At 43.2% G+C, this 14,108-nt stretch overlaps 1 protein-coding gene across 1 annotated transcript; it reads left to right on the forward strand.

The window, feature by feature from the left end:
* Positions 1-4,128: 4,128 nt before the first annotated feature.
* LOC104261611 (heterochromatin-associated protein MENT) lies at positions 4,129-10,135 on the forward strand. Its single transcript, XM_009817735.2, has 7 exons — positions 4,129-4,296; positions 5,254-5,340; positions 5,725-5,862; positions 6,395-6,512; positions 7,219-7,361; positions 8,483-8,650; positions 9,725-10,135. The coding sequence occupies exons 1-7, from the start codon at positions 4,129-4,131 to the stop codon at positions 10,133-10,135; spliced, it is 1,233 nt and encodes a 410-aa protein (XP_009816037.1).
* The last annotated feature ends 3,973 nt before the right edge of the window (positions 10,136-14,108 follow it).

Raw genomic sequence — 14,108 nt, forward strand, 5'->3', positions numbered from 1 at the left:
AAACTCGACCATTACTAAACAGGCCATCGCAACAACATTAATGAACACCATACACATCACAAAGAGCATCTCAATAGTCTGTGGGCTACTTCTTCATTTTCCTGTACTGTTGACAAACCTCTCAATGTTAGAAGAGAGCACATATTAAAAATAACGTGGAATTTAAGCCTCTGGCTCATTTTCCTAGCCAAAGAACCCAAAAATGGTTAGTACTACACTGTGAGTACCAAACTGTGCACAGAACAACATAGATGCGTCTTTTCAGTGCTTTCTGAACCAGAAGTGCCACAATGCAGAACAGACTAAGTTGATCTAAAACAGTAATTCCTAACACACTTGCTTTGGTACATAAGAAAGGGGCTAAGACATATACTTTCTAATCTCTGTCCCACAGCAATTGGAAAACACTGAACAACGATATAGAATTGGAGGAAAATAAAACATATGTGCCTTGAAACCTTCTCCTTCGTAACCTTTCATGCATTCAACACTGTTGCCAGCCCAGCACTTCACTGCTTTACTCTCATTTTGCTTTGTCACTTATTTCACTGGTTTGAGGCAAGATCAAATTGGAGAAGCAAGCCTGTAATACTAACTCCCTAAGTGCCTTCTGGAAGGTTACATGCAAATCCCTCAGTACACATTTACTCCTGTCACAGATCTTTCTCCTAAGGAGGACAGTGTCCTAATCAGTCATGCACATTTGCAGGGGATGCTCCTAACTCTCTGAATTCAGAACAGACAGCAAAGGACTGGGCCTCTTACAGGACTTTCACACACCACCAGCACCTTACTAGAAATATTTCTTCTTGGGGTGGCAGGACTCCTTTTTCCTGACAGAGAGGAGACTGGTAACTGTCACTGAGTCCTTTCTGTTTTCTTCCATCTGAGCAGCTGCTTCCAGGGTCCCTTCTGGCTCTGTTTCACAAGTGGAAAGGAGCATAGGAAAAGTGTTGTGAAGCAAGTGCTTTATTGTATCCCCATACAACCTCAACAGCTCTGCCTTCTGTCTGACTCAGCTGTGAAACATGACACAGGATCCCTGTGCATTCAGGTGCAATTCTGCCATGCCCTGCTTCATCTAATGCAAGGGCTTCATGTCCCCGTGGCCAAGTCCCTTAAACACTTCCTGATGTGCCTCAGGAATAAAGACAGAGAAGCCACGCCTGGGAGGCCAAGGTGGAACAAAATCATGACAACGTGCACCCAAACTCACTCACAGGCCTTTAAAGTCAATGGAAATGTGAGTCAACTTTTCTCTCTCAACTATTTTAAGCATGATTGCGAAGATGACAGAGTTAATGTCCTTTTGGCAGTGCCAGATCATTACCAAGTGGCAATGGCCCCAACACTTGAAGGGTGAGTTGCACATTAGGGAACAACCTTGTCCCGGGGTGAGCAGCACAACACTGGAGAAGGTTGCCCAGAAAGGCTGGGGAATCTCCATCCTCAGAAGGGCTGTGGCTGACCTTATCTACTGATGGCCCTGCTCCAAGCAGGATGTTGACCTCCGGATGTCCCTTTCAATTAACATGTGTGATTTTCTCTCTCTTGTCTACAGCAATTCTGCCTTGCCACCTCCCTTTCTCATCCCGCCTGGCATCCTTGCATCTTGACTAGCAAAGGGAGCTAGCTTGCTCACACTCAGCACAATTCTTTGGGACTTGGAGTTTCCTGGCTTGGGCTTTCCCCCCACCTAACCATTCAGCTGACCTTTCTCCTATCCTGATTTCTTGAGGATTCACTCATCATACTACAACTAACACTTGTTTAATTTCTGCCATTTCCTCATTCCCTTGCACAACATTGATTTCTGCCACTTCTAAGAAGACTTGACCCACTCTGTTCCTGTAATCAGGTTTGCAGCAAAATGCTTAGCACACAGTACAGTTTCCTTCCCTTCCTCCATTCTCCTTCCCCTGTCCCCCAGGGTCTTACAGTTGTTGCCACCACCTTCTCCTTCTTCCATCACCCAACAGCAGCCCCGCTCTCTTCTGGGACTGCAGAGTGACAACTACTGTGCCATGTTTGCCCATCCTTGCTCGAGCCCTCCCAGTGGGGTTGTTTCAGTCCTTGCCCTTTTTCACTACATGCAAGTACTGTGCACTAACTCAGTGTTTTGCAGTGATCCTCTCAAATAATTCCCAGCTATGGCTGCAATGAGATTCCTTCTCCAACACAACCAGTGGGGTGTCCGTCCCTTACTCTGAATGGTCCTTCATGGCTTTGCTCCTAATGATCTTCAAACTGAAGCTGGACTTCCAGTGTCTAATTCAATCACCAAGCTGAACATTTTATGCTGATGTACCTCATTTGAAACCCAGGAGTCACAGATGCACAAAGCCAGAGAGGAGAATCAGGCCTGCAGTATCTGCTTATATCCAGAAACCAAAACCAAGCATTCTAGTTGTGTAACCTTTTTACTAGTCATCTGTTTTAAACAACAGACCGGTTGTCTCCACAACACCAGAAGACCAATGGAATGGGTGAACTGTTCTGCTATCCTGTCAGTAGACTACTGTGGTGTAACAATAGAGCAGAGATTTTGTCCTTTTGAAATGTCTAAAACTGATAAGTGACAAGGTCAACAAGGAGGACAAAATTACGTAAGATCTTTTGTGGATTTGGTAGAACGGAGCTTTGGATAGGTGAAACAAGCTCGATGTAAGGGAGAAGGAAAGGGAGGTGCAAGCAGTACTATATTTCCAAATTTATTCATTGCTTAACACACAAACGCAGAACCTGACCAAGGACAAGACCTAAGTCTTCTCTCTCACAGGATCAGAGGTAAATATTTAAACCAATTTAAGTAACTTTTCTGATGCTTTTAAAAAGTCATCTGTGGCTTGCATGACTGTATAGGTAAATTGTAATATACCAGTGTTACAGTGCATTATTCTTGCCTTATGTTTTTCTAGATATCAACCCTTACAGAAAATAAATCTATGAGGCTAAGGAAAACTGCTAATTTGGGGCAGAACTGATCATAAGAAGGAAAGTTTTCTTAGGGCAGTTAACTGTCTTATTAATTAAAATCTTCAGTTTGATAAAGGAGTTCACCCATACTTCAGGTGAACAAAAGGCCATTTTCATTCAGGCACAGCACTGCACATTATCAGCCTGGGGACTCAGAGGAGTATTCATTAGTGGAAAACAGAAATTTCCATCCGGATGCTCTCTTGGTTGTGTTCTCCAAGGGAAGAAAATCACTCTGTGGTACAGATTTGGTACTGACAGCACACTGACTGCCAGAAGAACTGTTGTGGTTTGGCAATCAAACACTTGATAAATACCTGTAGAATTCAGAGATTGCCCCACAATTTTTGTAGCTTCATTCCACAGATATAAATCTTATTAATAATAATAACAATAACAATAACAACAACATTTCTGGTCTCTTGACTGAAAAACAACATGAGGCAGGTACTACTCGGCAGGTATCTTAAAATCTAGAATACTCAACCTCAAGGAATCTGCCAGTTTCTGGGGAAAATAAAATTGCTGGAACACATAGAAGAGAAGGTAAATACACGTAATGAATAAAACTCCATCAGTCTAAAAGCAAATAACAGCTTTGCTGTTCATGATACTACTCAGAATAGGTGGCTGGCCAGGAAAAGCACATGAGCCTAAGAATTATGCCTAAATTCTTTCTCAGTATCAGCTCTCAATTCTATACAGATCCAAAATGAAGTAGTGGGAAACTCAGGAACGTTGTGAACCTATGTACTAAAACTGCATTTAAATTCCCCTGGGAACATTACTTTAATAAATCATTAGTGAAGGATGAAAAGGAAGAAAAATATGCAGCTTACAAATCTGCACATTGTTGAAAACGAAAGGCAGAAAGAAATACAAAGAAAACTGCAGCTGTATAAAAGAGGACATATGTACAATTATAGGAAAATATTATCTGGATAACAAAAAACCTAAAAGAAATTGCTGCTCCTAACAGGTGGAAAACAGTATCTGTGTGGAAGATAAAACATACAACTAGGCTGTTAGTTTTAGTGGGTGCCAATGCATTGTGTTGCACATGTAACATCTCTCACTAATACACACTGTGTACATAATTTTAAACATTCAAATAGTACAATTCTGTCTGTTGCCTCTTTCCGGGTTGTAGCAATGGAACTCGTCTCAACATCAGTTGGCAAGTTTACAGTTGATCTTTTCAACAAGCTTAATGAGACCAACAAGGGCAAAAACATTTTCTTTTCACCTTGGAGCATATCATCTGCTCTGGCTCTGATGTACCTGGGTGCAAAACACGATACAGCAACAGAGATGGCAAAGGTAGGTTGCTCTATGAAGCATACACCCCATACAATACCTGGCTCCTGTACTGGCTGCAAAATGTAGTGCTGGATAGAAAAATTTGCCACCACAATGACAAGTAACCAAGGCAGACCAGAGAATGTAACAAGTGAACAATCTTATTCATTTCATAGCAGGTTCCCCACTTCTCCACTAAGAGAAAGTGTCCTGTGGGTATCACACGCTAAGCACAGAGGTTCTCTGAACCTGACTTCTTCTAAATTATTCCACACCTTCTAATTTATCCTGTCATTCTATGATTCTGTCACAGATGGGATATTCCCTTTGAGAAGCAAACAGCTGATGCCAGTAGCTCCTAACTAATTGGCAGGAGGCTTGCAGATCCCAGCACCCTCCCTCTCTCCCCTGGCCAGGATGCATCTTTCTATCTTGATTTACGCTTTTCTTTCTATCTTGATTTATGCTTTCCTAATCAACTGCCTGACAATCCAGAAGGAAAATAGGAAGGGCTTTGGTATCTTCACAATCCCTGACCCAATCCTTCCTAACGCCACATGGCCACATTGCTGGCTCAAAGGGATCTGAGGTGCTCAGCACTGCCCAGCACTCTCCTCTGTGTCACTGCACTCCTGTTCAGACACCTTTGTACAATTATCGTGGGGAGAACCCTTTGGATTTGCACAAACACATTGTTATTGCTGAGAGCAACAGCTGTGGAAGAAAGTTCAGCCTTGCAGCACGCAGACAGGAGCACTGCATCGATGCTCTGGGAGGGGGACAGTGCTACTCATTGTTACTCTACAGGATTTACGTATACTACAGATTCAGCATCCCTTTGATTAGTCATCTAAGCAGCAGATAGCACAGTGAGTTATCATACAGAGCAAAACAAGACAACCATTTGATCCCCATTTGGCTTTAAGTCACACCAGTTCCTTCATGCCTATTTCTTACCTTTGGAAACTCTGCTTGCAGGTTCTTCATTTCACTCAAGCAGCAGGAGCTGAAGGCTCTTCTTCTGTGGCCAGACCTTCTCGGGGGAGACCAAAGAGAAGAAAAATGGTATCTATTAGAACTGAAATCCCAAAACAAAAAATCTTCAGAATCAAAATGTCCAGATACAGCTTTCGGAGTCCAGTTTTGGACTTGTCTGCACCCCTCTTTAAAGTACAAACCCCAACACACTTCACAACAGGTTCAAGTTCACTTTCACTCACTCAGACTCTGAGAAACAAGGACAAGTCACTGGGATAGTCTGGAAGGTTTGCTATATGGCAAACCAGTTAATCCAGTCATAAACAGAGCCCTGCAAATTGCAGTGATGGTAAACTTGGAAAAATAAAAAGTAAGAGAGAGGAACCCAAATCCCTCCCCCATAGACATCACTTAGCATGTTTCAAAAACTTCATGCAAAAATGCAATTGCTGAATGGTTTCTCTTTCCAAGGATCCTGAGCACAAGCCAGCTGAAGATACCCATTCTGGCTTCAAAGAGCTCCTGACTGCCATCAACAAACCCAGAAGCACCTACTCACTGAGAACTGCCAACCGCATTTACATGGAAAAAACCTTCCCATTATTGCCTGTAAGTTACATCTCAGAGAGGAGTAAGAAAAGGTGCAAAAAATATTTCTCATTTTAATTACTTGTCATTAATAGAACAGGTTTGAAGCTGACCCTGAATACTGCAGATGAAGAGCCCTGGATTTCAGGGACAAACTTAACTGGAAAATACCAGTCAGTCTGCTCACAGTATTTAAGTATTAAGCCCTTTGACTGTAGTGTAGGGATTTCTTTTCATGCAATATGGCTTTATTATTGGAACCCCCAATATATACAATTGTAAATGAGACTTTAAAATAAGCATATCCATGGGATGTGCACAGCCTTCCTCGCTTCTCCAAATAAAAGTGTGAACAAAAAAAGGGAATTTTCTGTCCTTTGGTTATTTCTTAACTGTTAACTCACAGTATGACAGAGAGTAACAAGCAAGACCCTGCAGTCCTCTAGGCCCAGGAAACTATCAAAAAGTCAAAGAGCTAACAACTTCCCTTTGGGACTGAAAAATGCAGTATAGAATAGAACTTTTTTTTTTTTTTTTTTTTGCTATTTTTCAGAGATACATACAGCTCAGTAAGAACTACTACAAAGCAGAGCCACAGAAGGTTAACTTTAAGACAGCACCGGAACAATCCAGAAAGGAAATCAATGCTTGGGTTGAAAAACAAACTGAGGGTAAGCTGAGCTCAATTCCAACATCTGTCTTCTCCTACTAAGTCAGCCTGCCGTTTCCTTTGGCAGGTGCCCTTGCTTCCCCACGTGCTACTGCAGCAGCCAGGTCATGCCATCCGATGTGGAGGGAGCAGAGATGAAGTGGGAGGACAGAGAAAGAGCAGCACACTTAAGCAGCTTCAAATAGCTGATTCAGACCTCAGTGAGCTCCTTGGGGAGACTCCCATCGACTCCACTGTGCTCTGCATCAACTGGTCCTCAAGCACAACTGCTGCCCAGGCACTGCACCCATGCACCACAGGCAGGGCAGAGGGGAGAAACACCTCCGCCTACCAGTGCGCTCCAAGGCGGGTGGAGATGCCTATCTAGCTGTACCATCCTGCACTGGCCAGAGATGCTGGCCTCCTTTTACCTGGCGTAACCAGCTGGCAAAGCAGTATACGGCTTTCTGCTTCTAGCTGCTTGCCATGAAGCGTGACATTTTTTGGGGAAGGAGTCAATCCCTATCACCTAGCCAGGAGAACTGGGCAGCAAACAGCTTTGGAAACTGTAAACAAACTAACTGATTTATGTCAGGGGACTATTTTAGGGAGTAGGGCACTGAGTCATGGACCGTTTCACCAAGGAGTTGAACTGAGAGAAAAAACAATCAAAACATGCCCTTGCTGTCCTACACTGGAATGAAACCTGACTCTTCTGATTTTAAAAGGCAAAATCAAGAATTTGCTGAGTCCACGAGATGTGGTAAATGCCACCAAGCTGATCCTGGTAAATGCCATTTACTTCAAGGCAGAATGGGAAGAGAAATTTCAGGCAGGAGATACGGATCTGCAACCCTTCCGACTGAGCAAGGTAAGCTCCTCCGGTATCTTTCTTACCTTAAACAGCCTGGTGACAACAGCTGCTGCTGAAATCTTTCCATTTCGTAAGTCTTTTAGGTATCCCTGTGGTAACTAGACCCTGTGAAATGCTGGTTACAGCAAAATGTGTCAGTGCCCAGCTCACTGCAACATTTAGATGCTGCTCAGGTAAATGTTCATGAGCTCCTGATAACAGCTACCATTTCCAAAAGCACTCGAGTCACTTAAAACCTTTTTGTAAAACAGTGCTAAAAGGGCTAGATTGCAAAAACATGATTTGGATAGTCCAAGCTTCATGGACAGGAACTACATGCCATGTCATGGGTGAGTACAATACCCAGGCTGTGCTGTGCAGCCTAGCTAGGCGCAAACATACCTGCTCAAACACAGCTGCAACAGGGTAGCCTGAATGGGTGCATGGTTGGGCAAGACTAGAAGAAATGCTAACGGCATGTATCCAGAAGAGATGTCAATGAATTCACATCAAAAGACAAAGCTCTGTGCAATTTCCACCAACTGTAGCTTCTGCCTTCTGATTAACACATATACATTAGCTGCTTCCCTGAATGAAGGGACGTAGATGTTAAGAGAGGTTACATACTCCTGCAAAAGTGACCGCTTGCCAGGAGCTCCCCTCATCATTAGCCCCTTTGCTCAGACATCAGTGTTATCTTCTGTTAAGGGTTGTGACATAAAGAGCAATCAGCTAGTCAGTTTTTATTGCCAGAGAGAGGAGATGACAGAAAAACTGCACAACGCTCTTCCTCTTAAACAATAGCTGTTTCTCTGCCATAGTGTTGTAAGGCCATATCCCATACCTGCTCCATCCCCCTAATCCTTACAGACATTTCTAAATCTCCTCCTCCCTCCTCTGAGGGCTGCTGTGCATGTTTAGAGCAGAAGAGAAAAATCAGTTTGTTCAGCCCCCAACAAAATACTTTGGGACAAACACCAAGATAAGCAATATTGTCCAGTCAAGAAAAGCTTTGAAAAATGAATGACAAATCACTGTTATAAAAGCTGCTTACAAAAGTTTCTTCTCCCTCCACTGCTCTGAGTCATCATCCTTCCTTTCAAGGAATGATTTCTTACTTACAAATAAATACTTTACAGAACAAGACCAAGCCTGTGAAAATGATGTACATGAGACATTCATTTCCAGTTCTCATCATGGAAACAATGAATTTCAAAATGATTGAGTTGCCGTATGTGAAACATGAACTCAGTATGTTCATCCTCCTTCCTGATGACATCAAAGACAGCACTACGGGTCTCGAACAGGTAAAAAAGTATGCTACACCCATCTTATCTCACCATCCAGTCATTAAAAAAAAAAAAAAAAGGACAGGCTGGTGACCATATCTCCCCCTCTGAGGACATGCTGTTTGATCTCCTCCACTAGCTGAATTTATTTCCTTTAATACCTGTCTAATCCCAAGAAAGTCCCTCTACACTGAGTGCCCTTAGTTTGGTAAGAACTGAGGACAGTCAACACTGTGCATAATCAGATGCTTAGCTCTTCAACAGCCCCATGACTGACACCCAATCCTACATGATCTGTAAGGGTTAAATCTCCCTTCACTGCACATTCAGGAGGGGCAGTACTGCACAACTAGTCACAGCCTCTTCCTGAGATAACAGACACCTCTTCTCCATGGCCTGGAATTTTATTCACCATCTTGTTCTCATTCTGTTTGCCCCCATACACATTTGTTTGCTGTCTGAAAAACTAGGATTTTGGTGAGACTCATTTGCTACAATAATGAGATCTGCCACTGTAGTTACTACAATTGCAAGATTGTTAAATTCTTGGCATCTATCATGTCAAGAATACCATTCATTGCTCTCCTTCATTTGATCTGAGCTGAACCCTGGTGACATAGTGCGCAGGACACAGAGTGGCGGTGAAAGATTTTGCTGGAAGCAGTTTGTTTTAAAATTGCCAAGGAAATACATGCCATATTAATACTTCTTCCTATGTAACTGGACCAAACCACCTGCTGCACAGTTGGCAATCTCCCAGCAATTTCCTTCATATCAAGACTGAATTCAAAGAGAGGAAAGAACTACCTGAGGTGATGGCAGCTGCAGGTGTTGAGTGCCCTGTCTTTCTTTTGCAATGAATTTGGCAGGGGTGGTAGTCAAAATCCTGCAGCATTAAGTCTCAAATGTTTGTTGCACACCCTGCCTCTGATCATCAGTAAAACCAATTTATATTTCATGCTTTCAGCTAAATGTTAAATTTGCCATTTAAAAACTGTTTAATTCACTAAATTGACACAAAATTGATTAATTCATACTTAATTAATTGTTTTATCCTTGCAAACATCAAATCCCTTCTTTCTTAAACGATAGCTGGAAAGAGAACTGACGTATGAGAAGCTGTCCGAATGGACTGATTCCAAGAAGATGACCAAAACTCTTGTGGATTTGTACCTACCTAAGTTCACAATGGAGGAGAGATATGACCTCAGTGATAATCTGGCCAGCATGGGAATGCGCAGTGCCTTCAGCAGCAATGCTGATTTCAGTGGAATGGCTGAGAAGGGTGATGTGCTGATCTCCAAAGTTCTTCACAAGTCTTTTGTTGCAGTTGATGAGAAAGGCACTGAGGCAGCTGCTGCTACTGTAGTTGTAACAGTAACAAGTGCACCTCTTGGCCATGTTCTGAAGTTTAAGGTTGACCACCCTTTCCACTTCTTCATCAGACACAACAAATCCAAAAGCATCCTCTTTTTTGGCAGATTCTGCTCTCCCCTAGAATGAGTTATTACTTGCTCCCAGACAGCACCCAAGGTTCACTGTTCAATGGAAAAATGTGAACTGCAGTGTTAAAAGCTCAACTTAAGCCATATAGCCATATGTACTGAAAGTGTATATACTTTTTCTCCCCCCCGCCAGGTAAGGCAGCGCCCAGAGACCACCCTGTGCCTCAAAGACCACCTCTCTACTGCTCCTTTGCATTGTCCTAATGAGACAGCCCTCCACAGAAAACAGAGTGCAGAATTTTGCTCCCTTGCATCAAACCTGCTCTTTGGGCTTTGTTGCTCGAGAGTAAGTTGGAGCCACAAAAGCTCTCTGCACACAGGCTATCACCTAGCCCCATGCCAAGTGCTGACTTCAGGGGAATGCAGTTCATCCTCTTGAATCTCCCAGAAAGGAAAAAAAAAACCACTGAAAGAAAAAAAAAGAACTTGTAAAAATCTATATGCTTTCTTTACCTCACTGCAAAACCTGCATTTGCATTACTATGCAGTCTCCATATGTTAATTTCAAATTTAAACACTGTTGGAAATTAACAAAAATTAATACAAACCCAGAATAACCTCAAAATGCCCCTCACCTTCCCCTGTCTCACCCTGCGTATACAGACACATTATATTCACTGTCTCCTGCCCTTGCAGCTTCGTGAAAACATGAGGCAGCAAGGGAGAATGATCCAGCCCTTAACATTTAATCGCTGACTTCTAATCTTAACATTTAATCGCTGACTTCTAATCACCTTGTGTTTTTTCCTCATTTTTCTAAACGTTGTAGGTTAAGGCTGCTGAGAGTTCCAATCAGCAAAAATGCTAGGAAAACTATGAGAAACATGCTTCTTGCTACCTCTTATTGATATGCAATCTAAAACCTCCAGAATTCAAATCTGCTTCCTTGTTTTAATTTAGCCTAATTATACCTGTTTCCTGGCTAACATCTGTGCAGTTTCCTTGTTACCTGTATCATTGATCAATGCATGATTTATGTAATCATTTATGATGAATTATGTAACTTCTGAGTGCATCTCAGCAAAGATAGTCATGGCATTGACAGAAACACCAGTGAAATTTTGACTGATGCTTTACTTCAGAATTTTACCATGATCTGCATTTAATCCAATAAATGAACTTGGAGTTGTGTTTGTGTTATTCAAGACACTGACTTACCTGATTCTCTTAGAGCGTCATGTCAGGTGCATGGCTGGAGCACATTTCCATTATTGCCATTCCAAATCAACCACCACATCATCCCAATTGACAAAGCTGACACACTTAGTGTCTTATTTCCACTAGGCTTCAAACAGCCCCCAAAACATTGTTATTCAGCATGTTATCCTAGGCGTTTACCAAACATACCAAATCAAATCAAAATCTGTGACGACCAAGTTTTTGCTCACTGAGTCAAGGCATTTGAACTTTTCTTTTTAAGCATTTAGTTTCCCAGTTTTGACCACTGCTTATTGCACTATCGCCCCCACCGTGGGACCTACTCAGGAGGCTTGTTTTCCTGTCACAACACACTAGAAATAAAATGTCTAACTAGCGCCTATAGCCCAGAAGAGCAGCTTCCAAACATCCCTTTTGTCCACGTGCGATAGTGAACAAGCAGTGCTGCACTGGCAACACCAGCTCCCTCTGTTCGCTTGGGACGGCAGCTTTCCTGTGCTTTCCTGTGGCCATGAGGAATAGCATAAAGTTTTGTAGCCATTGTGGTACTCAGTAACCACATGTCAGAGAACATTAAAGCAACAAGATTTGAATGCAGGAGGGAAGTAGTGTAAAAACATTTACTCTCAGCAAAATTCCACCTCTAATTACAACTCACTCCACCTCCAGAAAAGGTATTCTGTTTGGAAATACATCTCCACCCAACAAAGTATACCTGCATTTTCTTCCCTGTACAAAGTGCTGCTTCTAAAATCAGTGCCCTCCCTTGCCTGTAACCCTCAGCTCAGGGTTCAGCTGTCTGTCATCCAGGACCTATGCTGGTGCAGCCCAGTTCTGTGATATTGACTCAGCTTTACTATGAAGTTTGTTCTTTAGGTGTGGAAAAGCACACAAGTGAAGACAATGCAAAATAAGAAAAGTAAAAACACAAACAGAGAAGTTATTGTCAGGATGGAATAGTCCGCATAGCAAGGCTTCAGGAGGAGAAACACTCGTATGAGGGGGTATAAAATCTGAATTTAAAAAAAAATGAAGAATTGGAAGACAACTAGCAACATGGAGGCTGAGCCTCTTCTAGGGAGCAACAAAGACCAGCCCTCCTCCGCTTGAGTGACGCCTGGCCAGCAAAGACTCTTCAGGGTGGTAAGCATGTTAATTCTTAGCTTTGTAGCACGTTAATCCTATCTCTCTGCTGTGTGTATTCAACAATAAGTAATTACTGGGAACTCCTAAATTGTGTATACCCAGTTGAAGAGTCACTTCATGGAAGAGCAAAAGTTGCCCATAGGGGTGGGAATAGTTCCATGCCAAACCAAATGAAAGGTCTTCCCATGCTAATTTTTGTGCATCCCCTCACTCACACCACACTGCAGGGCTCTGCAAAGCAATACCTCTGAGGCTCTCTGAGGAACTACAGCATGGTGTCTGCCAGCTGGTGAGAGGTGCAAAGGGTCAAACAGGCTGGTTTTGGTACCAAGTTACTCCCAGTCTCAGCTTTGTTTGGGAGATGATGTCAAAGAGCACACCTTCCAGTATAAGACATACTTGGGATGCAGGTGAAAAGGGTGAAAGAGAAGGAAAGGAACCCACACAGGGGGAAACCCTCTTTAGAGCTCAGCTACTGCAAGCAACACTGCAAGCTGCTTCATTTGTGCCTCCCTGTACTATTTTCATGGTAACCAGTGTCTGGCTCTCAAGTCAGGCTAACCCTTCCAGAATCACAGAATTGCTCAGGCCAGAAGTGACCACTTGAGAACATCTGGTCCAACCCCCTATGCAAGCAGGGTCAGCTAGTGCAGGTTGCACAGGACCATGTCCAGTTGGGTTTTGAATATCTGTCTCCACCAATGGAGACTACACAACCTCTCCAGGCAACCTGTGCCAGTGTTTGACCATCCTCACAGTAAAAGAGTGTTTTCTTGTGTTCAGATTAAATTTCATGGTTTTAATCTGTGCCCATTGCCTCTTGTCCTCTCACTAGGCACTACTGAGAAGAGTCTGGTTCCTTCTTCTTCATTATATTCCATAAGGTATTTACGCACATAAGACAAGATCCCCATGAGCTTTCTTTTCTCCAGGCTGTAAGTTCCAACTCTCTCAGCTTCTCCTCATATGAAAGATGCTCCAGTCCCTTAATCATCTTTGTGGCCCTGTTCAGGGGGAAGATACGGAAAACCATATCTTCCTTATACTGAAGAGCCCAGAACTGGACACAGCACTCCAGCCATGGTTTCATCAGGGCTGAGCAGAGAGGGACTTCCCTTGACCTGCTGGCAACACTCACCCTCATGCAGCCCACAATGCTGTTGGTCTTCTTTGCTGTGAGGGTGCACTGCTGGCTCATGGTCAGCTTGTTGTCCACCAAGGCCCCAAGGTCTTTCTCTGCAGAGTTGCTTTCCAGTCGGTCAGTTCCCCGTATGTATTGATGCCTAGGGTTATTCCTCCCCAGATACAGAACTTTGCATCTCCCCTTGTTGAACTTCACAAGATTCCTCTCCTCACAATTCTCCACTGGTGTCCAGGTCCTTCTGAATGGTGGTACAACCTGCCGGTGTAGCAACCACTCCTCCCAGGTTTCTATTACCTGAAAACTTGCTAAGGGTGCAGTCTGTCCCAGCATCCTGGTCATTAATGAAGATGTTAAAAAGTACTGGCCCCACTATCGACACCACTAGTGATTTGACTCCAACTGGACTTTGTGCCACTGATCACAACCCTCTGGGCCCGGCTGGGTTCACTTATCTAACTCATACTTCGTCAGCTTGTCCATGACGATGTTATGGGAGACAGTGTCAAAAGCTGTACTAAAGTCA

Source organism: Gavia stellata, chromosome 3 (genome assembly GCF_030936135.1).
Source record: "Gavia stellata isolate bGavSte3 chromosome 3, bGavSte3.hap2, whole genome shotgun sequence".
Taxonomy (NCBI): Eukaryota; Metazoa; Chordata; class Aves; order Gaviiformes; family Gaviidae; genus Gavia; species Gavia stellata.

Excerpts from the sequence above, each read along its gene's own strand:
- LOC104261611 (XM_009817735.2), top strand. The coding sequence starts at position 4,129 with ATGGAACTCGTCTCAACATCAGTTGGCAAGTTTACAGTTGATCTTTTC. Across the intron at positions 5,341-5,724 it reads GACCAAAGAGAAGAAAAATG|GATCCTGAGCACAAGCCAGC; the intron begins GTATCTATTAGA and ends TCTCTTTCCAAG. Across the intron at positions 7,362-8,482 it reads AACCCTTCCGACTGAGCAAG|AACAAGACCAAGCCTGTGAA; the intron begins GTAAGCTCCTCC and ends AATACTTTACAG.